Source organism: Parasteatoda tepidariorum, chromosome X2 (assembly GCF_043381705.1).
Source record: "Parasteatoda tepidariorum isolate YZ-2023 chromosome X2, CAS_Ptep_4.0, whole genome shotgun sequence".
Lineage (NCBI taxonomy): Eukaryota > Metazoa > Arthropoda > Arachnida > Araneae > Theridiidae > Parasteatoda > Parasteatoda tepidariorum.
The window spans coordinates 22,799,237-22,825,451 of record NC_092215.1 but is presented as its reverse complement, the minus strand read 5'-3'; the positions used below and the strand labels follow the sequence as shown (position 1 = coordinate 22,825,451).

General features: G+C 29.3%; 1 protein-coding gene across 1 annotated transcript in view; it reads left to right on the top strand.

The window, feature by feature from the left end:
- LOC107439976 (neuroligin-4, X-linked-like) overlaps positions 1-26,215 on the top strand; it is a 239,628-nt gene that overhangs the window by 171,274 nt on the left and 42,139 nt on the right. Inside the window, exons 3-4 of the mRNA XM_071188123.1 lie at positions 10,016-10,201; positions 21,177-21,966. Coding sequence (XP_071044224.1) covers positions 10,016-10,201; positions 21,177-21,966 — 976 coding nt within the window. The remainder of the gene's footprint in view (positions 1-10,015; positions 10,202-21,176; positions 21,967-26,215) is intronic.

Here is a 26,215-nt window from a genome sequence, read left to right as displayed (position 1 = left end):
AAACAGTCTAACCATAATATATGTATATAACGGACGCTCAACTGAAGATTAAAAAAAAAATTTTTTTTTACAGTAAATTCCAGATTTTTTTTAAAATCTATAAGGCAAGCTCCCTTATCAATTAAGATTGTATAGTACTTGAAAACCCCATCAAGTACAATTAAGAGAAACATTGTGAATCTCTCATGTTTTCTTCTTTTTTTCTTTATTTTTTTAAAAATCTTTATTTTATTTCGCACACTGCATCTTCTCTCAATATTTACCTTCTTTGACTTTCAAAGAAATATTGAAAAAGTCAAGTCTTGAGATGTGCTGAAAGGATAATATGTTTTTTCTCGAACTATAAAGAAAAAGAAGAAGCAATAGTTAAAATGTTAGCAAATTTAAAAACAAAATGCGCATACTGTAATTAAATGTGTAACGACATAATTAAAATAAATAACTTAATAAATAATTAAAAATCTTGTTTTTATTCGAAAGATGTCAAAATATGACTCATTGAACATTTATTATTAAATTGGTAACATTAAAAATTCGATGCGAATATGTTTTTAAATATTTTTATGTTCCCTTTTTACGTCGGGGATCATTATTCAATCAGCAGTCATATCCCAAAAATAAATTTATTATTTCAACTAGCTGTGTAAAGCCATTACACTGAGTTGAATACTGAAATACGATATTTGCATTGGAATGGCCAAAACTATCTGATTCTTTTTTTCTCTCGTTTTTTTCGGAAGATAACTAATGTTTGTTTAATCTTTACTTTTATTATTTATAAATTTTACCTCCAGTCTTTCCTTTCTATTTTCAATATCTCTAAACTTCTAAATAAATATTTCAAACTAGCGAGAAAAAATGTTAAATTTTGTGACGCAGGTGGCTTTGGTAACTTGTGGATTTCTAAAGTAAAAGAAGTCAAAAGAATTGTTAAAAAATTTATGCAAGTTAGAATAAATTAGGGGATAAAAACTTCCAAATAGATAATTGTAAATATATTTTTTCCGTTATGGCAGTAAAATTTATTTTTGAATTAACCACAAACAGTACTAATAAATATCTGAAATATTAAAAAGAATACTGGGAAAAAGGCAACAATTCTCTATAAAATACTTTGTACTGATATATAAGGTACCTTAATTGTCCCTTTACGACGTCGTATTTTCATTTATTTGCTTTTAATAAATGTTTTCCATATTATAATATCTTCAATGATTTTAATCACATAATTTCTTTCCTGTAATATCATATTTTTTCCTTCAATTACTTATATTAATTTGTTCCTATGATATCAGAAAGAAAACACACGTACCACAAGAAAAAAAACATACGTACTTTGACTTGTGTAAAAAGATATCTGTCATAAGTTGATTTTTACTTATTGAAAACGCACGGAAAAAATTACTCTGGTAAAATTACCGTTCTTATTACAATGATATTTCTGGTAACGAAAACCATAATTTTGGTTAATAAAACTAAAATACGATATTTAAATCATACATCTAGTAATTGCTTCCTTCATCCGGTAAAAGTTTCCCAGAAATTACGTTTCCTTCATCTGGTAAATTTTTCCCAAAAATTTTGGTTTTAAAAATTATAGTTCTTATTACCATTTATTTATTAAAAATATAAAATTTAGAAGTAAATTTAGCCCAATAAATAGTTTTGATGCCATTATATAAAGTAACATGATAAAATTTATCAGGTTTACGATATTTTATCGCATTTTATAAAAGCTATTTTTAATTGTTAATTTTACCAAAATCATTACTAAAGTACTTTTATTTTTCCTTTAGATCCAGAAACACGTCAAATTTAACCATATTCTGGTAGTTTTCACCATGCTTTCTCAGTGTGCCAATGATTTCAATTGCTTCCCCATGAATAAATTTAGATTTAATATTACATTTTATTTTAAATCAGCGATAAAATGAACAAGCTATGAAACTTTATATGCTCTTATTATGTACTTCAAATCATGATTTTAATTTGTAGAGGACTATTTCGGACCATAGAATAATATAGCACGACAAAATCATATCTACTTTGTTGTTGTTGTCTCTAATGCGACTTGTCAATACCAGCAAGCCAGCTTGTTGAAACCAAGTAAACTTAAGACATATCTACTTTCAAACGGGTAATTAATAAACTGACGTTAAGAGCTGAATTTTTGTGTGAAAATACTCGACAATCTCAATTCGAGTACACAATTCAAAAATTCCAATTCATCACGAAAAAGTGCATTTTTAACACTTAAAATTATATAACAAGTTAGTTTGATCTGAAAAGTCTTATTTCAAAACTAAATACCATATTATGTCCATTTTTCATGATAAACTAAAAATTACTTTGACATGAGCCATCAATGTTCGAGCTGGCATTCACTTACTACGTCATGAAAAAATACGTTTTTAGCATTGAAACTTAATGGGCATTTACTGTAGGACAAGTACCATGTTACTTTTTAATATTTTTTACTGTACTATTATAATACAGTACAATAAAAAATACATAAAATAAGCATTAATGATACATATTAAATTGGAGACCTCCTAATTTCATAGTGCTTCAATTTATAATTTTAAAAAATAATGGTGAAGGAAGATTTTTTCTTCCTTCGAAACTTAGTGAAAGCGAAGTATTTGTACAAAATAACAGCTCGATCAGAATTTAACTTTGCGCATTATAGGAGAAATGTGTATAATAAATATGTAAAACTACGAAGAATCAAATGTATCACATACAATGTCTAAATACAATCGTAAAATTGTTCATAAATGCACGCATTCAAATTAATTTAAAAAATATGTAGGTATATCCTTAACATGTCTCGCTTTTTACCACATACTGGTTTGATGGAAAAGAAATCCAAAATAAAAATCAAGGATTCGATTTTTGAATTCGATTTTTTTTTCTCCTCGTGCAATATAGAGCAATGTACACAGTTTAGAAATCAATTTGATTTGTTATCGTCGTACACCGGCTGTTTCAAGTTTTGTATCAGCACTATTTCTTCAATTTATTGCTACTCCTTGCAAGAAAAAATGTCGAAGAGCATTTTAACATAATTCGATATAGTATCGTATTTTCGAAATTTTTTATCAGATTTTGGGAAAAGAATTCAAATACACTGAGGTATGAGAAATAAATTACTGGATACCAGAATGGTAGGTTGTATAGATTTCTGATCTAGTTCGTTAAAAAGGACAATTTTTATTTAAAAAAAGGACGAAACTTGAATGTTCCAAAGAAATATTTTTATAGTTTAATGATCAGTGTATACTTCTTTAAAATACAAATCGTTTTCTTTTTTGTATACTTTAAAAAATAACAAATATATTTTTTGAAGAAACTTTTATCAGTTCCTTATGGGTTTGAGAAGAAAGAATGGATTTATTTTCTTTCTAAATGTTTGCTTTTCCATTTTCCATTATTATCAATCTTCCTAGACATATTCTCTAAGATATGATATTTAATTTGTATTTCTTATTCTTCAATATGTCTTGCCGTTTCACTCGTATTTAGATAAACTTTTATACTATCACAATTTTGTAGGAGAGCTGTAATCTTATACAATAAAAAATGTTTGTTTTGAATTGTAAATAAAAAATTTCAAGTTTCTTAACAAGTTTATAGAAAATTTAATAATTTGTAGAAAAATATTGAAACGAATAATATTTTGTAAAAGGAAAACTGAAACAAATTGTAGAGTAAACAGAGGAATGCATGTAACAAATAGAAAATAGATGTTTTCGTTATATTGTAGTAATATTCAGACATATTTGTTTCATTTAATTCAGTTACAAAATGTCCTATTTTGAATTTATCTTATTACACGCTTCTATATTTAATTTTAAAAAAACCTCAGGCATCTCGCATTTTTTGTTAAATGTTTATTTTTTACTTTAGCAAACTAGTATTTCTGACGAATGATCCTAATCTATTGTAACCCGTAACCCAAGTAATCCATTTTTGGTCAATAATACACATATTTTTCCATGTTTGGCATAATTTTCTCTTAAAGTCAACATTTATTACGTCAAGTCAGAACTGCAGGCATAGTACACTAAACCATTTGACATCTTCGCAACAAGCCAAAGGCTGATGCCTACCTACAAACGTAATTTGTGTGAAAATAACAGTTTAAGTTACAAATGTAATTAATTCTCTGTGATTAATATGCATCTTGCGACCTTGCCTCTTTCAAATTGAAACAGAAGAAGGTGATCTTGCTATTTCTTTATCATTTACTGTTTTACAAATTATCATTTGTTGTTGTACGAATCACGTTACATTATCACAACATTTACTGAATTTATAGAACTTGAAACTTGTTTTTCTAAAAGCATGATTTAAATCCAAGTTATGGAAGAATGTAGGGTATACATATATCGAATTTTTAATTCTACAAATTCTAATACAAATCTTAGTACATACTTACTTCTTGTAAGAATCCCTTCTTGCGATCGCTTTAAGACGAAGAAAAAATGCGTCAACTTTTATAGAAAACCAAAATTAAATACTTTTGTTTTTGCTTATTAAGTAATGTAGTCAGTGAATTGAGGAAAAAATCAATATATAACAAAGTTGTTTCCTTCTTTGTTTGGCCCCTACGACAGGGTAAAACTACAAACATTTTTTAAACTTCATTTTTTTTTTTAAAATTGAATTCCACAAATTTATTTTAAATTTGATCTGTACGCGAATTGAATTTTCTTCAATATCCAATGACTACGAAGCTTAACTACCTAGAGGCAGCTACGTGAACTAATTTCGGTTTCATCTGCTGAGTGTAGATGAACTCTACCAATTAAATAAAAAATTAACAGTAGATGAAGAAATGGAATATATTTTTTGGTAAAAGTAAATAAAAAATGTTTTATATAAATTAAAAAAAGATGTTAACAACGTTCAAGAAAATTAAAAATGTGTTTTTTAAATAAATATTCGATTAGTGAGAAAATGTACTTTATTTTAGATTTTTTATTACTAAAAAAATCATGATACTTTTTGTTCATTTAAGAATAGATATATATANATTGAACTCACCTACATTATTGGTATGAGGTTAAGGGAAAAATTATAATAGTTATCCATTTGAAATATTTAAATACTATAAAAATGACTAATAGATATATATATATATAAAAATATAAACACAGATTAACAGAAATAATCTACTTACAGCCATTATATATGGTGAATAAATATTTAAAATTTAATAATATATTTTGGGTTGTGATAATACGGTTCTGTAAGATTTAGATTTATAACATGTATATCAATCTTTTCTAAATATATATCAAGCAAAAGTATTTGTAATTTATTACTAATAACCGTACATTAGCCGGACAATTACAAAATTCGTTCTTATTTCCTTTATTTATGTTTATTTATTTATTTTATTCTTTAAATTTAAAATTGTATAGCTTTATATATATAAAAAAAAACCTTGTTTCTTGTCATTACTAATTTCAATTTTTTTAAGGATATCAAAAAAAAATAAGAATATATTTACCAACAACAGTATGTTGTAATTTAAAATTCAGAAATTTAACACTTTTTACAGACTGATTTCCCATTAAAATATTTAAATAAACGTTTCCTTAATTTCTTCATTAATATTTATCATTCCATCCAATTAGTCTTAACTTTTCTTCGGGTATTATTTATTCTATCTTGTTATTAATGTACGATATTTTCACGCTAATTTAAATGAAGCAAAATACTCTTACGAACCAGAAAATGCAGGTGATTTAAAAACATTAAACTTTCACCGTTAAAACCATTTCAATAGCTAGAGTATTTAACGTTCCACCATGATTAAATTAATTAGCGTGGCTGAAAGCTTTTAACGAATTATCCTTTTTCCACACAGTTTGAACAGAGTATGCAATTGCAAATCTGACTAAGAATACCTTTCGGTTTATTTATAAAAAAAATAGTACAAACACCTAGTTAATACTAGTCCGGAATGTTACCTTCAGAATGGGGTTATTAATTGTTGCTATGGAAGCAATGTCAAGTACAGCGATATCATTGGCAATTAACTAAACCACTAATAAGCGAGTACCTTCTGTTTTTGTCATTGATCCATAACTCAAGTGAATGTCCTCTCTGCAACACTATAGTATTAATGTCTCATAAATTCTCATTTTCTAGGAGGAATTCGAACGGAAAAAAAATAGAGGTTAATAATTGCTTCGATGATAGAAAGCTTTTATAAATTAAAAGGTGTAGATAAAATAAACTTCTAAAAAGGATTTTGAGACGTTATTTCTTTTTTTATTTGAGGAAAGGAAGCTTGCCAAAAAGCTTTTTATTTAAACAAACAATGCTCTAAGAACGAAAAGAATACATATATAAAATGCAAAAATATTTTTTTATTTATTATTCAAAAATATTTTTTTTTAATATTTTCCTCGGGTTGACCAAGAATTGGATTCTAGAATTTCCGTAATTCTTTTTATTTTAACTTGTTTTATTTGTGTCAATTAAGTCATAAAATTCATTGAAAGGTGTATACAATAGTTTTTATTGGTAAACTTGTAAAAAAAGTGAGCGGTTATTATAATGCTCATAATATAATTCTTTAGACTGTATTAACCTCAATTTAAACAAGTAGGTGATAGAAAGCTTTTTAAATTTAAAGGTGCAGATAAAATAAACTTCTTAAAAGAATTTTGAGACAGTGAAAAGAATATATATAAAAAATGCAAAAATATTTTTTATATGTTATTTTATTTATTGTTCAAAAATGTTTTTTTAAATATTTTCCTCGGGTAGACCAAGAATTGGATTCTAGAATTTTCTTAATTCTTTTAATTTTAACTTGTTTTATTTGTGCCTATTAAGTCATAAAATTCATTGAAATGTGTATACAACAGTTTTTATTGGTAAGCTTGTTAAAAAAGTGAATGGTTATTAGAATGCTCATAGTATAATTCTTTAGACTCTATTAGTTTGCCAAAAAGCTTTTTATTTAAACTAACAATGCTCTAAGAACGAAAAGAATATATATATAAAATGAAAAAATTTTTTATAAATTTTTTATTATTTATTTTTCAAAAATATTTTTTGAAATATTTTCCTCGGGTTGACCTAGAATTTGATTCCAGAATTTTCTTAATTCTTTTAATTTTAACTTGTTTTATTTGTGTCAATTAAGTCATAAAATTCATAGAAAGGTGTATACAATAGTTTATACTGGTAAGTTTGTTAAAAAAGTGAATGGTTATTATAATGTTCATAGCATAATTATTTGGACTCTATTAATCACCATTATAACAAGTAGTGGTACTACAAATTAACACGTTTGAAATAGTTTAATAATAGTCACTTTAAATGAAGAACTTAACTCTCAAATTTTACTTCAGGTTTTATTTTTAATTAGTTGTGAAGCGATATATATTTATAGATAAGTCTAGCATCCGTCTATTTTCTAAATATATTACAGATAAATAACACGGAGAAAAAAAATCTGGTTAAATTTCCGTACTGTATGGTAATGACATTTCTTTTAAAAAATGGAAATGAGAGCAAAATATACAGTATTTATATTCCATTCTTTTGATCACTTTCCTGTTCATATAATAACGGTTTACCGAAAATTCTGTTTTTTGAAATTTTAGTTCTTACTACCTAACATTTAGTAAAAAATACAAAATGAGAAGCAAATTTAGCCGAATAAAAGGTTCTTGTGCCCTGCTCTAAAGAATCATCGTAAAATTACAAAATTTTGCTTCATTTACCATATTCTGTCTCACATTATAACACTATATTTTAAATAAATTTAACCAAAATCATTTCCAAAGCGCTTTGGTAAGATTTATCGATTTATTTGGTATTCAGACAGAACCGGAAACACGTTAAATTTAGTCACATTCTGTCACTTTTGACCAGACATTTTTCATGGTATACGAAATCAAAATATAATAATAAGGTTAATTTAGAATGTTTTTCAATTAATATATATTTTTTAAAATTTTCTAATTTATTCCCTACATCTCAAATCAAAAATTATTTAATGAAAGTAATAATATTTAAAACATCACTATACGCTCTAAGTTAGAGTGTTGCTATTTAATATTCATGGTTAAAAATGTAAAACTATATATAAATATGCACTAAAAAGTTGCGCTTTGAAGCTATACGCATTACAAAATGTTACTTTTTCATTTTTGAAAATAAACATAGAAAAATAGAGTTATTTTCTATTCGGTAATGTTATAATTTTCTGCTGTGATTTATATGTTTTTCTGATGACAGTAAATTAAGCTATAGAACATTTCTTTTTCCCAGAATGAATTTTAGATTCGCGATGCAGTATTATAGATAGGGCTATGCAATGAATGAAATGACAGGGAAGAAAATGATATTCCAATACTTGGTGCCAAAGAATAGCTCTCCCTTGCGGCCAAAAAGAATAATGGTTTCACAACCCTTTAAGAACATTAGAAATTCGTTTTATTCAGAAAAACTTTATTCGAATTTTCTTTAAAGTAGCATCAAAATATTCGATAGCAACTAAAGTCAATTCTTATTTTACTGCCAATGTGTTATCAATTGATTGAAATAAATTATTTTGACCTTTTTTTAATTTAATAAGATTTATAAAACGCAGCTATTCAAGGCGTTCCATCATTTCCACTTTTGAAATATATATTTAGAATTAAATATTATGCAGATTGGAGGCAACGAAGTGATAGTTATTTAAGAAAGAAAGCAAAAACACTATTGAAATACATCGAATCACTACTGAATAAGACGAGGTGAAAATATTCAACATTATTTTAAATAATTAATAGCCTTTCATCTTCTCTGTGTTTTAAATTAGGAAAATAATTCTGGTACAATTACTGTAATGTACATAAATAACCATTACATACTGTACATAACTATAACATTACTAACCATAACATTAGGTACTGTACATAATAAACCATTCATTTGATAATTTTTACGTTTACTTAGTAACTGTTTACTGGAAATTTTAGTCCTAAAAATTATAGTTCAGTTTTGACAGTTTCCATTCGGGTAACAATATCTGGAGGGAATGAATCAGATCACTGTTTCTTTTGGTGTCACTTAAAACACCTGGAATTCTCTATGAATGAAGAAGTGAAAAAATGGCTTATTCTTACTTAAGGGGTCCTTCGTACATCCAATGGCAAAAGAGATTCTAAAACATCGATTACTTTCCATTTTTGAGAATTGTAAGTGTTTATTGTTTCCTCCTGGTGAAACCATCTCGTAGTTTACTTTATACATGCGTAATCTTTGTATTGGGTCCAATGTTGATGTTGTCTTATCTAAGTAGTGCTGAGGAATCAGATAGCACCGAACCTGTTCAAAACAGCCCTAGCAATGCCAAATACCCTTGGTGAACAAAGCAGTTGATAGTCTGGGGGTTTGGTTCTGTGTTGTAGAGTTTAGCCAGTGTAGAAGGACAATCAAAATATGACCTGGAGATAGTTGAATTTCAGGAAAGTGAGGACAAGAAGTGGACAGAAGCATTACATCAAAACCATAAAATTTTGTAAATCTTTGAATACACTTTACTTAATGTGACATCTTAATGCAATTCTGAAGTCAGGAAAGTGATGTGATAAAAAATTAATTTCACTTCATTGTTCTCGTAAAAGAAAATTTCAAAACTTAAAAAAAGCACTGAATGATTCTGTAAAAGTTAAGCGTAATGTTAAAAGACACCATTGGAAAAAAATACACACATATATATTTTAATCTGCAGTGTATTATATTAATACTTGCACTGTGACGTAAAAGACATTGTGTCAAAGTTAATTATTCAGTGTCCTAAATCTTTTCAATGTATAGTATGTTTTTCGCAAAATAACTCCTGTATATATGAGTCGTTGGTAAATATCTGTTCCAGTTTTGAGCCTTCACGATTAAGTCAACTAATATTATGTCGTCTATTTCTTTTTGACCCACAGAGGTCATTATATTGAGCGTCGATTGTAAAAGTCCCTCACTAACTCAAAATTTTTTTCAGGATTTTTGCCAGCAACTGAAGGATCTGCGAAAGGAAATTACGGTCTCATGGATCAAGTTGCAGCTTTACACTGGGTTCAAGGAAATATAGTTGGCTTCGGTGGCGATCCAAAAAATGTTACTGTTCTTGGACAGGGTCATGGAGCTGCATTTGTAAATTTGCTCATGATATCACCAATGGCCCGAGGTAAGAATATTCATTTTATAATATTTAGTCACATTATTTTGATTAGTAATTTTGATTTTATTGATGTCTTCTTTTGAGTTTCGTAATTGTCAATGTATAGTTGAAGTTTTGTTTTTACCAACACCAGAAATACGGCGACCTATAAACCTATTTTAACTAAGGAAACCTCCTATGGGAAGCAAAATAACAATTAGGCTCTAACGCTAATCTATTTGCCACTTAAGATATCGTTACTTCAGGAGTGTAAGAGGTGTAGCTCGACAGCAGTATAGTTAAAGACTAGCTCTCTCCAGGATTACAAATTTTTAGTTAAAAGATAAAAGCCTATCTACTGAGACATCCCTGCCCTATTTTATGATAAAGTCCCTTTAATTTATCTACTTAATTTTTTTTTTTAAATTTGAATTCAAAATCGTATAGTTTAGAATATTTTATCTGGAATTTAAGGAAGTTTAGTTTAACACGTTGAGCACCACGTCAGCCACCGATGGCTGACACTGGACTTTCCATTTAGGCCGCGTCAACCACCGGTGGCTGACACTGAAATTACATTTAGGCTGCGTCAACCACCGGTGGCTGACACTGAAGTTACATTTAGGCTGCGTCTGCCACCGCTTGCTGACAGTGACCTTTCACATAGGCAGCGAAAAACAGCTCGCTGATAGCATATAACATGATATAGAACTCAAAATTTACTTAATTATTGTGATTCTTGGTTTAATAAATTCAATTTAGTAGATTTTTATCCACCACTATTTTTAAACAATTCGTAGTCTTATATAATTCACCACTTCTTCATATATGTCATGCTAAACCTTTTAAAACTAGCAAAATCTGTCTAATATTTGCAATTTTAATTTGTAGTTAATTACAGTCTGGCCAGACGGGCAAGCTATGTAAAATTAGCGTGGCGTTCAGCGTGTTAAACAAATTTATAACGTGCGTTTTGCAGAAAAAAATATTGGGAGAAATATATTTTTTAATCTACCGAATATTTGACGCACATCGTTAAGAATCTCAATTTTATCACAAAACTGAGATAGAATGTCTTCGGATCATCCTCAATAGTGTTCCCAAGACTTAGCTCCAGTATGACGTACAAAAAATACAACTACTACTGCTACAATTTATTCACTTCGACCTTCGAAGTCAAAATCAGATTGATAAACAAACGACGATGTGGGACAGAAACGGACCACCCTGAATAACTTTTGATTTTATGATCTGATCTTCACATTCCAGGACTCAATCTTAAAAGCTCGAGGGGATGATATTTAAATATTAATAAGAGCCGATGAAATATTTTAAGTTAGGTAATCAGACACATAAATACTTCCTCAGACAAAACATGCCTATTTTTCTATGGATTCATATTTTTGACCCCGAAGTATAGAATTGAAAGGTAGGTGGAAGTTGCAATGTGGAAAATATGGTCCTAATAGTTTGGCTAAGAGAGCGCTCGAAAGTGTAGACCCCTTAATGTTAATTTCACATTTCGCGTATTTCGTTATTTCTCGAGAACTTTTTACGAGAATCGAAAAATTTTTGCACACAATAGAAAAATTCGTTTATCCTGAAATAATTCCGTGCAAGAAATATTTTTTAATAAGTATTTATAATTTTTTCATTATTTTACTTCAAAATGGTTGAAAAATGTTTTATTTTGAGTTATAGAAATTTTCCATTATTGTGAAATGTATAATGTTACAATGCAAAATACAAAATTTGAGAAAAATTGGTCGAACAGTTTTTAAGAAATCGAATTTTAAATATCTAACTCTTTCAAAATTCAATTTCGCCGAAACTATTTGACTGACTCCGATGAAATTTTGTATTTTGCCATTTGAAATTGAAATCTTTAAAATTATGCAATAAATTGTCTATCTAACAAATAAAATTTTTTTCGACCATTAATAAATAGAATAATAAAAAACAATAAATATTTATTAAAAGTTATTTCTTGCATTGAATTATTTTCGAATGAATTGTGTGCAAAAAACGTTTAAATTCGCTTAAACATTTCTCGAGATATGAGCAATTCCACAGGTAAACGCCAATTAGGCGGCCAAAAAAAAATTTAAAAAATTTTGGAGAGCACACTATTTCTACATGAATTTTCTTCTTTTTTACACCCTAAAAAGGCAAGAAAAAATCGTGAACATGAAATTTTTTCTTTGTGACATACTTTAAATGTGACATACTCTTTCTGACATACTCAGATTGAGAGCCATTTATTCAGATAAAACGATTTTTACATAAATATAATATTATTATTCTCTCTAAAATGTATTTATAGAGATTTCATACTATAATATCATATTTTAGTATAAAAATTGGCGTTTATTTGTAGAATTGCTCATATCGTCGTTTTGAAACTAAACCGTGGTAACTCAAAAAAGCAAGTTTTTCAGGAGAACAATTTCTAAGTTTCCGCGCTAATGCTAATCGCGCCAATGCGATAAAGATTTATCTGATCTCTAAATTAATTTTATGGAACTATGAAGATAACACTTTGTTTCTCTAAAAGGGTGATTTTTTTTTTACACGAAATGACCCACATATCTCATTTTTCGATTTACTACGGTTAGTTTCAAAGCGACGATAAGAGCAATTCTACAAATAAACGCAAATTAGGCAGCCAAATAAAAATTTAATGTTTTTTTTGGGGGGGGCATGCTATTTCTACATGAATTTTCTTCTTTTTTGCACCCTAAAAAAGCAAGAAAAAATATTAAACATTAAATTTTTTCTTTGTGACATACTTTAAATGACAAAATACCAATTTTAAATTTTTCCCGATTTTTTCAATTTAGGAACTTTGATTAAATTTTTTTATTTTTGTTTTTTATACTAAAATATAATCTTATAGTACGAAATCTCTATAAATACATGTTAGAGAGACATTATAATAATATTATATTTATGTAAAAATCGTTTTATCTGAATAAATGGCTCAGATTTATCTGAGTATGTCAGAAAGAGTATGTCACATTTAAAGTATGTCACAAAGAAAAATTCCATGTTCACGATTTTTTCTTGCCTTTTTAGGGTGTAAAAAAGAAGAAAATTCATGTAGAAATAGCGTGCCCCCCCAAAAAAAATGTTTTTATTTTTTTTTTGGCCGCCTAATTGGCGTTTATTTGTAGAATTACTCATATAGCTACATATGCAAAATTTAAAATTATCATTAAGTTCCAAACTGCGGAGCGCCATTCAGACAAATCTATTGGGACCATATTTCCCAGATTGCTACTTTGTTTTTGGGGGGGGGGGCAGAAATCTGATTTCGTCGAAAATAAGGTATGTTTATTCTGTGAAAGTACGTTTTTGTGCCTGATTTCGTAACTTAAAATATCGTCTTTACTATTTAATTAGCATATTTGAGGTCACCCCCTCGAGCCATTAGGATTGAGTCCTAGAAAGTGAAGATTCGAATATTAGATCGAAAGTTATTAGATCGAAAATTATTCTGTGTGGTCAGTTTTTTTGGCGCATTGTAATATCATTACAAAGTAACTTTGCTAGTTTATGATTCTCTGCAGAGCATACTTACTGCTTATGAGAAATGCCTAAAATTTAGGATAAAGGTACAAAACAGTATGAAATCTAGAAAGTTCAATCAACTCTCACAGTTATTGAGATAAAACTTAGATATATTTGAATGGCAACACCTACTTTTTTCCATCGAGGCATAATTATCAGAGTTAAGAATTTTAAACGGAATCGAAACGATATTTTTTGCACAAATGGTGGAGGCGCAGATCAGGGACGGAGAACTAAATTGCCATTGAATTAAGAATAAACAATGCTAAGATAAGATGTAGCCCAGTGCTTCAGTTGTGCACACGTGAAAACGATGTGGTAACTTCATACGTAGCTCCTGTTAATCCACAAGGAGAAAAAAATTCAGGTACATTGATGCCATTCTCAAAGTTATCGTTATAAAATTACCACGTTTTATCATACATAACAATAAACCATACTCTATTGTTAAATTCGCAATAATCAAAGCAATTCGATAAAATGTACCCAGATTTTTACTGTTTCATGGAGTCAGAAACGCAACACATTTATCCATATTCTGATGACTTAGACCATTTTTTTCCTCAATTCGAGGGTAGAAATATGAGTTGAGGTTTGATACAGCTGTGCAGTTTCACACCAAGCTCGTTCATAGCTAATTATCCTTTGTCTTTGTCCGATCATTTGATTTTTTTCACAGTTGTTATATTAGTTGTAAACTCTTGAAGCTGCTAACCTTGAAAATCCTTGACGCTTCCAGAAATCGAATAGTCCATTCGTCCAGCACCTAGCATTTGGCAGCAGTTGAAAGCACACCTAAATTGAAAGTTTTTCCCACTTTGGCACTTGAATGGACAAACTAACAACAGTCACCGAACTATGTTTGTAATAACCTCATAAGCATCACTTGTTCATAATCAAATTGCAGTATTCCATTGTTTATCCCTAAACCTACATTGCACTTCTGGGTAGCGTGCAAATCACAATTGCGATTAGTATTTATTGATACATTTTTCTACATTTCTGTTGCTTTCAGAGATCTTTCAATTAATTTGAATTCCTGACGCATAAGTTTTTGTAAATACAATTTTCCTCATATGTAGAATAGCAATGTCATTCTACTAAGGAAAAATATTATTATATTATTATTACTATATTTTAAGTATTAACTGTGAGAGCCATTTTTCAAAAAATGACAATTAAGGCATATTTTATTTTTTAATTTTGAAATTTTGTCACTTTAACTGTAGCCATGAGCACTGCGTAATAATTTTTTCACCATTCTTGACCGCATGCTTTCTATTAACGTGCAAAATATAAAAATTATATAAATGATTGACATTCTTTGAAGTTGCCTGGTTGGCTATTAGTTTTCCATTGTCTATCCCTAAACCTATATTGCACTTCTGGGTTCCATTGTCTATCCCTAAACCTATATTGCACTTCTGGGTTCCATTGTCGATCCCTAAACCTATATTGCACTTCTGGGTAGCATACAAATCACAATTGCAATTTGGATTTATTTATACATTTTTCTACAATTCTTTTGCTTTCAGAGCACTTTCAATTAATTTGAATTCCTGACTCATAGAGGCTTTATAAATACACTTTTCTTCATATGTAGCCTAGCAATACCATTTTACTGGTGAAAAATATTAGTATATTATTATTACTCTATTTTAAGTATTAACCGTGAGAGCCATTTTTCAAATAAAAAAAATTAAAGCATATTTTTTTTTAATTTTGAAATTTTGTCATTTTAACTGTAGCCGTGAGCAGTGGGTAATCATTTTTTCACCATTCTTGAGCGTATACTTTCTATTAACGCGCAAAATATAAAAATTGTATAAATGATTGACATTCTTTGATGTTGCCTGGTTGGCTATTAGTTTTATTAGTTTTCTTTCGCCTTAGAAATTTTACATTCTTTTCAAAATTTTTATTAAACTTTTTTTTTCTCGATACGGATAGTTTAATAAGTATCTGCTGATTTATTCTTTACGAAAAGGGACATTTAATTTAGAAGCTTTTTTCTTAAAAGCGCAGCAGGGTATCAAAACTAAGCGAAAGGAGTTCAATTTATAAGCTATTATCCATTTTATAGCTCAAGAGAAAAGATTAAGATGTCATATCTTGACAAGTATCTTGATCTAAGGGGTTCTACTCTTAAATTTTCATTACCTCTCTTCTCTTTATCCTTTTATCCCACCTCATCGAAAAAGAAAAGAAAATTTATTCTTTCCTTTTGACGGTGAGCTTGGTGCGAAAGATTTTAATCCAACAAAAGCAGAATTTTACTAAATAAAAGTCAAGTTAGGGTAATCGATTTTTTTTTCAGAAATTTGTCCTCAAAGTCAAGTCTTTCAGAACTATTCTTCAATAAAAGTTAAACGGCAGCGTGTAAATATTAAAACTGAATTTAGTTCTCATTAAATAATAAAAGACTTCAACATCATTAAAATTTCTCGAATGGCTGCATTTTAGTCTTCTTTCATACAAAAAGTGAAGGAGTAATGAAGGAATTTATTTATTGTTAGAAAAATTAAGAATTGAAGTTTTTTTTTCTAATTGTGTGGAATTTTTATTTAGGGTTAGGAATAAAAATTAAGTCATAATTCAACAAATAACTGATTATTTTAGTGCTTAGAGTTTGCATTTCAGTTATCAGCCAATTATTTTTCGAAGAGTGTAAACGTATAAACTTTAAAAATGTACTGATATTTTAAACATATACAGAGGTTGTAGTCTTTTAAATCTACTTAAACTGCAATATTGCTGAAACAAATTACAATAATTACCGAAAAAAACGTTACGGATAAATCATCAGCAAAATATTAATTGAAATAATTTCGTGAAATTTCAAAGAATTAATTACACAATAATAAATATCTTTTATTCAGTATTCTTTTTTGAAATAATGTGTATCACAGCAAATCTCGCCCAAAATGTCTATAGTTGTTGCAGAAAAGTTTTTGATCCAAACAAAATATATAGTTAGTTTAATCTCCATCTGAAATGTATTTTGCGTTGTATTTAGTAATTTTTATTGTATTTTTGAAATGCATATCAATAACTGTAAACAAAACAGTATTCCGTTAATTAAACATTTGAACAAAGGAATAAGTGGCTCACAAGAGTTTAATCATCAGCAAAAATTAAATCATCAGCAAAATATTAATTGAAGCAATTTCATGAAATTTCAAGGAATTAATTGCAAAATAACAAATATTTTTTATTCAGTATTCTTTTTTAAAATATTGTGCATCACAGCAAATCTTGCACAAAATATCCATAGCTGTTTCAGAAAAAAAATTTGATCTAAGCAAAACATGTAGTTAGTTTAATATCTATCTGAAATGCATTTTGCGTTGTATTTAGTAATGTTTATTTTATTTTTGGAATGTATTTCAATAAAGGTAATCAAAACAGTATTCCGTTAACCAAACAGTTGAAAAAAGGAATAAGTGACTCACAAGAGTTTAAACTCGCTATATTTTGATTACTACTCGAACTCATTTTATTTTATTTTATCGCTGTTTAACTGCCGCTGAACAGCCAACCCAATTTTGAGTTTACGACTTCTAATTTTCAACTCCATAGCCCTGTAATTTTAAACCCAATCTAAAAGACAAAAGAATTCCAGCAACAAGTATTGGGAGAAATTTACCATCAAACTTCTTGATGGAACTAACCAGCATTTGCTTAACATGGAGAAGAAAACTTCAAAAACTTCCTAATGTTAGCCTAAACGGCAAGAGGATTCTAACCCATGAATCGTCTACTACTGAGGATATTTTAAATCAGCTCTGTGGTCGATGCGACTTTGATGCGGAATTTGTATCGACTGGGATTCGAACCCAGTTCGCACTTTTATATTATGTTTAAATAACCAAACACATACCTCAGAGCTCAACGAAAGAAATTATCATTGGGCTTTGCAGCGCTTTCTGCCGGAAATTGTTTAACTAAAATCAGGAGTTCTGGTAATAAAAAAATTTATTCTGAAACATAAATTAGCTGCAATAATATTTTTTTAAAAATTATAAACATTCTAGATTAATTCGTTATTAATTTTAATTTAGGACGTAGCATTATAGTAAACACACATCCTTGTGACAAATATTTGATGAACTTTTTCTTCCCTTGCTTTTGTTTTGTTTCGTTTTATAGAAAACTGTGCAGTTTGCTTTTAAATGGCAATAATTTACGTCTTCCCCATTGCACATTCGAACTTCATCATATATATTTCTTTAGTTCTCTTTTTGGACGTCTAATAATAGATTGAAATGATTGCATACCAATGCAAGTAACTTCAACTATAACTGTGTATTTAACTCTGTATTATTTCCTGCCTTTGTTTCAACATTTAAACATGTATTTATCAGCTCGTTTACCACTGCTGGTAATTTTGCCTATCTGCTTGTAGTGTTTCTAAACGTCCGATAACTTGGTCGTTCTTTTAATAGTGTATGTTCTTAGCACTATCACACAATCAAGCATTAATGTAATAGCATGCATCCATAATTACTATGGCATTGAGAATTTAATTTTATTATAGTACTATAATATGAAGAAATAGACCCTAATCAGCGCCCTTTGTTTATTCTCATATGTCTTCAGACGTATTAATTCTCTTAAATTCTAATAAATTTATATAAATTCCTTTAAAAGTGAATTTATGCATTTATTAAGAATTTTTTTAACCGAAAAATCAACACAAATCTTTATTAAAATATAGATATTCTAATACTGCATAAGATGGAGATCTATTAGAAGGAATTAGTTTGAATTCGAAGAACAATACAAAATCAAACATAATTAATTCAATATTTTTTCTTAAAAAGCATTTTTTTACTAATTTAAGCCATAAAAAAGGAAATTGAGGACTATGCATTTGTTTATTTCTCGTTACCATTGAAGAAATAAGTTTTATATAAAAAATAAGCGGAAAATTGAAAAAATTTATTTTTAGAAAAACATTAAATAGCTATATGGATCTATAGACAACAAGAAAAAATGCATATTATTTATTCTCTATCAGAAAATAGACCACAAAGAAGCCGGACAAATGTTTATTCTTTATCAGAATCTTGAAATTTTCATAATATATTGTATACTAGAAAAAGTATATCTGTTTCGTAGAACAATTTTCTAAACGGTCAAGAGAATAGATTCAACTCCCAGAGAGCTTCACTGCAAGCAAAAGAAAAAAATATATAAATATATGCAACAAAGGTACATGAGACAAAAAGGATAAGAGTTTAAAAAAATTTCGAAATAAGTAATTTATGAAAAAATAATTAATACATAAAAAACAAAACTAATAAAAAAGAAACAATACATACTTTTGATGCTCTTTGACAAAATTTCGAATTTTTTTAAAATATTTTATTTTCTAAAAAAAGTATATTTGCTCTGTATAACAATTTTCTGAAAGGTCAAAAGTATAGATATAAATTCCCACTGTATTTTTGATGCAAGTAAAAGATAGTTGGAAGAATGAGTAACAGAATAAAAGAACTGAGAGAAAAGCCTAAGGAAGTTTCAACATATTTTTCCTTGAATATTTTTATTACCATTAAAATTGAAATTATGTTATCGTAGATATGTCCCAGCATCACACAAATAGAAATTCGAAGGAATCTCCAAAAATTTAATTATATAAATTTGGAATCAAATGTTTTTTGAGTATAAAAAATATTATTATACTCACTATTGCTTAGTAAGATGGAAAAAGAAACAAGAAATATACAGGGTAACAAAAAAATATAGGGATCATTTTTGGATGTTTTTATTTCCAAAATTTATTGCAAAAATTCAGCGATGCTTCTCAATATGTCGACCTCCGGCATAATAGATTTGTCTACAACGCTTCGGCTTTGATTTTAAAGCCCGCAAAATGATTTCCTGGGGGATTTTCTTCACCTCTTCTCTAACAGCTCTTTGAAGGCCTCTCAATGTTGAAATTCTTCACTTATTCAGTTTGTTTTTCAGGTGTCCCCATAAGAAATAGTCGCATGGTGCAGCATCAGGACTGTTTGGAATCCATTGTTCTGGTCTCAGGAATTTCACTTTCTGATCTGTTAGGAATTTCTGGGTGACCTTAGATGCATGCGATGGGGCAGAGTCCTGATGAAACACAGCATCACCATTAGGGTACAATCTGCAGTAATCATCCTTAAGAAAGGGCTTTAATATCTTCTGTATGTAATACTCAGAATTTATTTTAGCCTCAGTTTTCACAAACCGAGGTTTGGTCACACCATGGGCGGATATGCCCATTCAAACCATTACGCTTTTGGGATGAGGCACCGTGGTTGATGGTGTCAAGTCTCGCCTGTTCTGCCCACGGCTAAGATATTGAACTTTAGATTTAGCATTGGTATCAGATAGATAGATCCAAGCTTCATCAGTTGTAATGAACTTTCGCCATCTGTCCTTACGGAGAAGCTTGTAGAAGGGCCATGAGCGTTGCCTCCTAATCTGCACCGATCTCTCACTTAAATGATGACATTTTGGTTTTTTATGGCATTTTTTCTTCAACTTTTGTTTTAGTTGATAGCTTACAACTTGCTGACTCACGTTAAGAGCTTTAGCCATGCTTGCCTGTGTTGGTGGATCCGGTTTTGATGTCATCTTATCAAGCTTCTGCAAATCTGATTTCTTCAATTTGCTTGGCCATCCACTTCTTTTTGGTTTTGCATTATTTTGCATCGTTCCGAGTTTTGAATTCTTGATGCGACTGACATGGGTGAGTGAAATCGCAATACCTTTCTTTTTGAAATGGGTTTGAATAATCCAGTGGCTCCAGCGAAGTTCTAAAAATGCTTGTACTCCACCAATTAGCTTTCCGTCAAATTTTTTCAAAGGCATTTTCGTATTTTTAAAAAATAGTATTGCAATTGAAAGTCTAATAGCAGAGCTTTAGATCAGTATGCTATATATGTAAAAAGGTTTTAAAACTTTAGTGGCAGATAACCACAAAAGTGATCCCTATACTTTTTTGTTACCCTGTATACTATAGGAAAATATACAGGAATAATATAGGAAATTTTAAAGTCGATTAAGCTTAGTTACCATTAGAGTTCTAAGGTAAGTTATTAGTGAGAAATAAGGAAAAAAAATTAGATACTTGAAAGGTTTATATTTTTATTAAGTTATTCTAAAACCATGAAAATTAATGAGCATGCAAAATCAAGAAAATACATATTGATTACTTTCACCATATTTTTCTCAAAAAATATTATTATATTACTTAAAATAAGAAAATATTTTAATTTTCATAATAATTTATGCGCAGCAAATTTCAGGGTAAAAAATTACTTGTTTTAAGATATTACACGAATACTAACTTGGTTATTTGTGGCATATTTTTGTAACACTCTTCCTTCTTCTTTACTTCGTATAAACTTTAAGATATAAATAAGTACTAACGCTCTTCTTTTTTTATTAGGACTGTTCCAGCGAGCAATAATGCAGAGTGGCTCAGCTTTAAGCCCTTGGGCAATAGCTCATGATGCTTTGACCTACGGTCGTCAGGTAACCGAAACCCTAAATTGTCCTACGGAAGAAACACTCCCAATGCTTGATTGCATGCGGCAAAGACCATTAGCGGATATCATGCGAGTGCAGCTTATGGTTCCGGAACATCTCTCTGCTTTTGGACCAACAGTAGACGGAATCGTAATTCCAGTAGATCCTTTAACGCCCATGAAAGAAATAGAAAGCACTTTTGGCCAATATGATTTACTTTTTGGAGTTACAAGGACAGAGAATTTCCATCATTTTTCTTCCGATGAAGAAAAGCGTGGAATTGATGCTGATAGACGTGATAGACTGTTGAGAACTTTAGTGAGAAATCTTTTTAATTACCACATGCAAGAAATATTCTTAACTATAGTGAATGAGTATACAGATTGGAATCGCCCAGCTCAGCATCCTATTAGCATTTTAGATGCTACACTGGAAGCGTTAGGAGATGGTATTACTGTGGCTCCACTGATAAGAACAGGGAATTACCATTCAAAAACAAAAGCAAAGACGTATTTTTACGTCTTTGGCTATCAAACAGAAAATGGAGACTATCCTCAAAGACACGGCTGTATACACGGAGAAGAATTAGCGTATTTATTTGGAGCTCCGATTGTTGGAAACTTATCTCATTTTTCTAAAAACTTTACAAAAGCTGAAGTAGCTCTGTCAGAAGCTGTAATGTCCTACTGGATTAACTTTGCAAAATCAGGGTAAGTCAGTTGTCTGCTTTCATTAATTTCATGTTATAGCGATTTAATTACTTGCAATAGTGTGCTTGACAATAGTTCTTTTATTAAAATAATAATGCCAATAGTTACTCAACCAGAGCAATCTGTATTATACTAAATAACTCTGAAAACATGTCGCATTTCAAGCACACATTTTGGTGAATGTCAGGTTCTGGAACCTTTTACGCCTCATATCTTTTTTCAACTACCAGGTTAATCAGGTTTAAACCGACAAAGTGCTTTGCATTTGAGTATGTTTGTGTAGAAATTTATTTCCAATACTCAGCTTTGACATTGGATAACGAAAGTAAAAACTGATTCTTTGGCTGGGAAAACAGTGCAGATGGCAAAAACTGTCAATTTGTTAATCCTGTAATGTCTAGGTGTCAGTATTTCAATAATATTTTGTTCGTTAATATTAAATATAACAAAGTTTAGTAATTTTCAATACTCGAATTTCCCAGTGGATAACGAAAGTAAAAACTGATTATTTGGTTGTCAAAATAATATGAGGAGTCTCAAGGTGGCTTAAACTGAGTTGGTGAATTCTGTAATATATATCCCTTTTTCAATGATATTTCGTACGTTAACATTAAATGTAACAGAATTAACAGGAATGAAACAATTTTGCTGTAAACAATTTATGACTGTTTTTTAACATTATTATGCTCGTTTTATTTTAAAAGATTAATTTAATAAAATTTTAGCAAAGTTTCTCAATTAAAGATAATAAAAATACACTTTCAAATTATAGTAGAAATTATTCGATAACATTAGCCTCCGTAATTTGGTCATATTTAACTAAAATCTTTCATTTTGAAAATTAAAATATATTCATGAACAAATAAATCAAGGCCATGTTTAACTAATTATATCAATTTGTCCAAAGCAGTCACAAATGTTGTTGCACATAGTCTGTCACATTATTTTGCATTTAGGGGTCTAGATGGTTTTGATTTCTTCGAAAAAGCATCGAAGTAAAACTTTCTATGACTTATCTGACATTTAACTCAGGATTCTGATTTTTTAAGAATTTTAACAAACGCACAAGCATTATTTAATAGCAAACACTTCAGTTAAATAATTCAAAAAAATTTCATTAAAATAACTAACAAAAATGAAAACTTTTGTTAGGAGAAACAATCTTGGTGCATTAGAGTTATATACTTGATGATTGTTTCTCCACAATACTTCAGCTTAAATTTAAATCCAGTTGGCAAGGAGGGAAAAAATCTTATGAAGTTACAGTACTGTATGGTAATGAAATTTTTAGTAGATAGAAAACTTAATTCTGGTAATAAAACTAAAATATACGCTATTTTTAAACCATTAATTTGGTAATTTTTTCATTCGTATGATAACGGTTTACTGGAATTTTTGGTATTTAAAATTACAGTTCTCATTACCAGTCAGTCTGTAAAAAATAAAAAACTGAAAAGTAAATTTAAGAGTATCAATGGTTTTTATGAAATGCTCTAATGAATCATGAAATTATCAAATTTTTCCACATATACCAAATTTTATGACTTATTTACCCCTTGGGGACGGGTGATTCAGAAAAGGATCAGGACAAAATCACGATCAGGAAGTAATTAAATAAAAAACGGTAACATAAATGTAGTCGTTTCTAATTTGACAGACTTACTTTGCTTTTAATTTAATTATTGTCAGTTTAATCATATATATAATCAATGTTAATTTAAAGTATAACTAAATAGTTTTATTTTGAACAAAGTAATGGTGAATTAAATAAATCAAACAATTATTGCTCCACCCACAAATAAACAGCTAAATAATTACTTTGATTACCAGTTTTATCGTTTTACCCTGGTTGATACTGTTTTATGCTGGCACGTATTTGTGACAGTCGGGGTGAAAGCGTTAAAACACTATATTTTATGCTCTTCTTATGGTAAACACATGTTCTGTAGTTCTCATAAACACGGTAAATTTAATTATTTCCGAGTAGTTTCGACCGTACTTTTTTCTCCGAGAGTGTATTAAGCAATTATTTTAATTGCAAAACATAAACAATTATCAGCATAACATAAGCTCTTATTTAAATTGCAATACATAAACAATTAAAATCTATTTTATTTAAATGTATCTACATCTTAAAAAACATAAAATTAATATTCTCATAGGGTTCGTGAATTTAAAATTACGATTTTCAGAATTCTAAGTCATAAAGAAAAGTGTGTGCCATTTATGTAACAAATATGAGTAGCGTGAGTGATGTAGCTCCTCTAATCACCTATCATTTGCAAATAGAGTAAATTGATCATCGTCTCTCATGCTGAAACCTATTTCCGTAAGGATGCCCATCAATTCTATAATGATATCGCTCAGTAACGCTTTGGTAAGATGATCCTATGCAGAGATTTACTCCCCTATAATGACATGCTGGAAAAGATTGCTGTCTTACTTTTAATTTTATTACATCCTCACCTATTCGACAGAGATCGTAGAATAGATTTTATTATAGGTTGTTGAAAAATGTCATTGAATTATATTATTTCGCCTATTGTTAAAATAGACACTTTGAATAATATTCACCGATAGACTGTAGCTGGAATAAATGGAAACAATACACATTTCTATTTATATTTAGGGTAAACTAACCAGTGAAGAAACACTTAAGCTTCGCTTGCCTTTTAAAAGATCATATTAATCTCAAAATTCGTAATTTTAGTTAAATGACAGTGTCAACATATTTGTTACTAATTGTAAATTATGTAAAAAAAATGTAGAGAACTTACATAATATTGTTTTAAAGTTTTGGAGGTTCAAATAACAAGTAGTAAGAAGATCAAATGAAGGAACAGTTCTTACCATTGAATGAACACCCAGTAAAGGAACACTTAAATTTGGTTATTTTTTAATGCTCTTTATGAATTTATAAGCCATACAAATATTAAATATTTAAAAACAAGCCTATTCTTGAAATTATAACATACAAATACTTGGAAAATGTTAACTTTTTTTGTAATCATGAATTGAAAATTAAAGTGTCAACATATTAACACATACTGTTCATTCACTGGGAGATCTATGCCCAGTAAAGGAACATGCCTGCTCCCTCAATGGTTAGAAGTTGTTTTTCGTGTTTTTAACATACTTTTGGTGCGGAACATCACTAAAGGTACAAGAAAATTAAAGTTTATCTTTTATTTTCATTAACTTAGAAAAAAGTCCAGTAAAGGAACTGTTGTTCCTTCACTAGTTTTTCATCGTTTGGTGATCCAGTGAGTAAACATCCCCTTATCTCAGTACTTTATTATGCTATGATGCTAAAAAAAATAAGACGTAACTTTAACAACTATATTTCGAATTCTCTTTTTCACAGTGAGAAAAATAAAACTATTACACGCAATTAATTACACTGTTGACATATAATTACAAATACTCACCTTATAATTTTTTCAAAGAAACAAGGTGTTGCAGCGATAACAAAAAATTTTATACAAATTCGAAGTCTATTTGACCAGGTAATCCGAAACATTGCTAGATGACTTCCTATTGTTTCGAAGTAAGCTATTGTTACTAATCAATCTAAAGAAAAACTTTCAAATTCTTATTTTTAATCAATATATATACCTATGAAATATTCCTTCACTGGGTAGTGCTCCTTTACTGGTTGGTTTAGCCTATATATTATTTCATAACCGTCGTTGAACAGCCGACCTAATTTCAAGTTTACGACTACTAATGTTCAACTCCGTAGGTCTGTAATTGTGAACACAATCCAGAAGACAAGGGAACTTCTGGATCAAGTTTTGACAGAAATTTGTCTTCGATGAAGACTTTTTAAAGGAGCCCGCATTTGCGTTACAGAGAAAGAAACTCCTCGAAAACCTCCCACGGTTAGCCCGCCGGTGATGGAACTATAATCCATGATCCATCTACCACAGGCTATTTCATGACTGCACTGTACTGGTCGGAACGCGCCGGGTGCGTAATTCGCATAGAACAGCCATCGCTGGAATTCGAACCCGGTTCAGCTCATTATAAGTCGAATGCTCTATCCCCTGAGCTACCACGGCTTTCTCTATATAAATATTTTTAGTTTTATAACCGTCGTTGGTGGTTGTTTTCTTACTTGGAGGACTTTTTTTATGGAGCTAACCCGTACTTGCGTTACATGGAGAGGAAAACAACGAAAACTTAACCAACCTCTAACATACCTCTAAAATACTTCAAATTTTTGTAATATATATATAATCTATTTTAT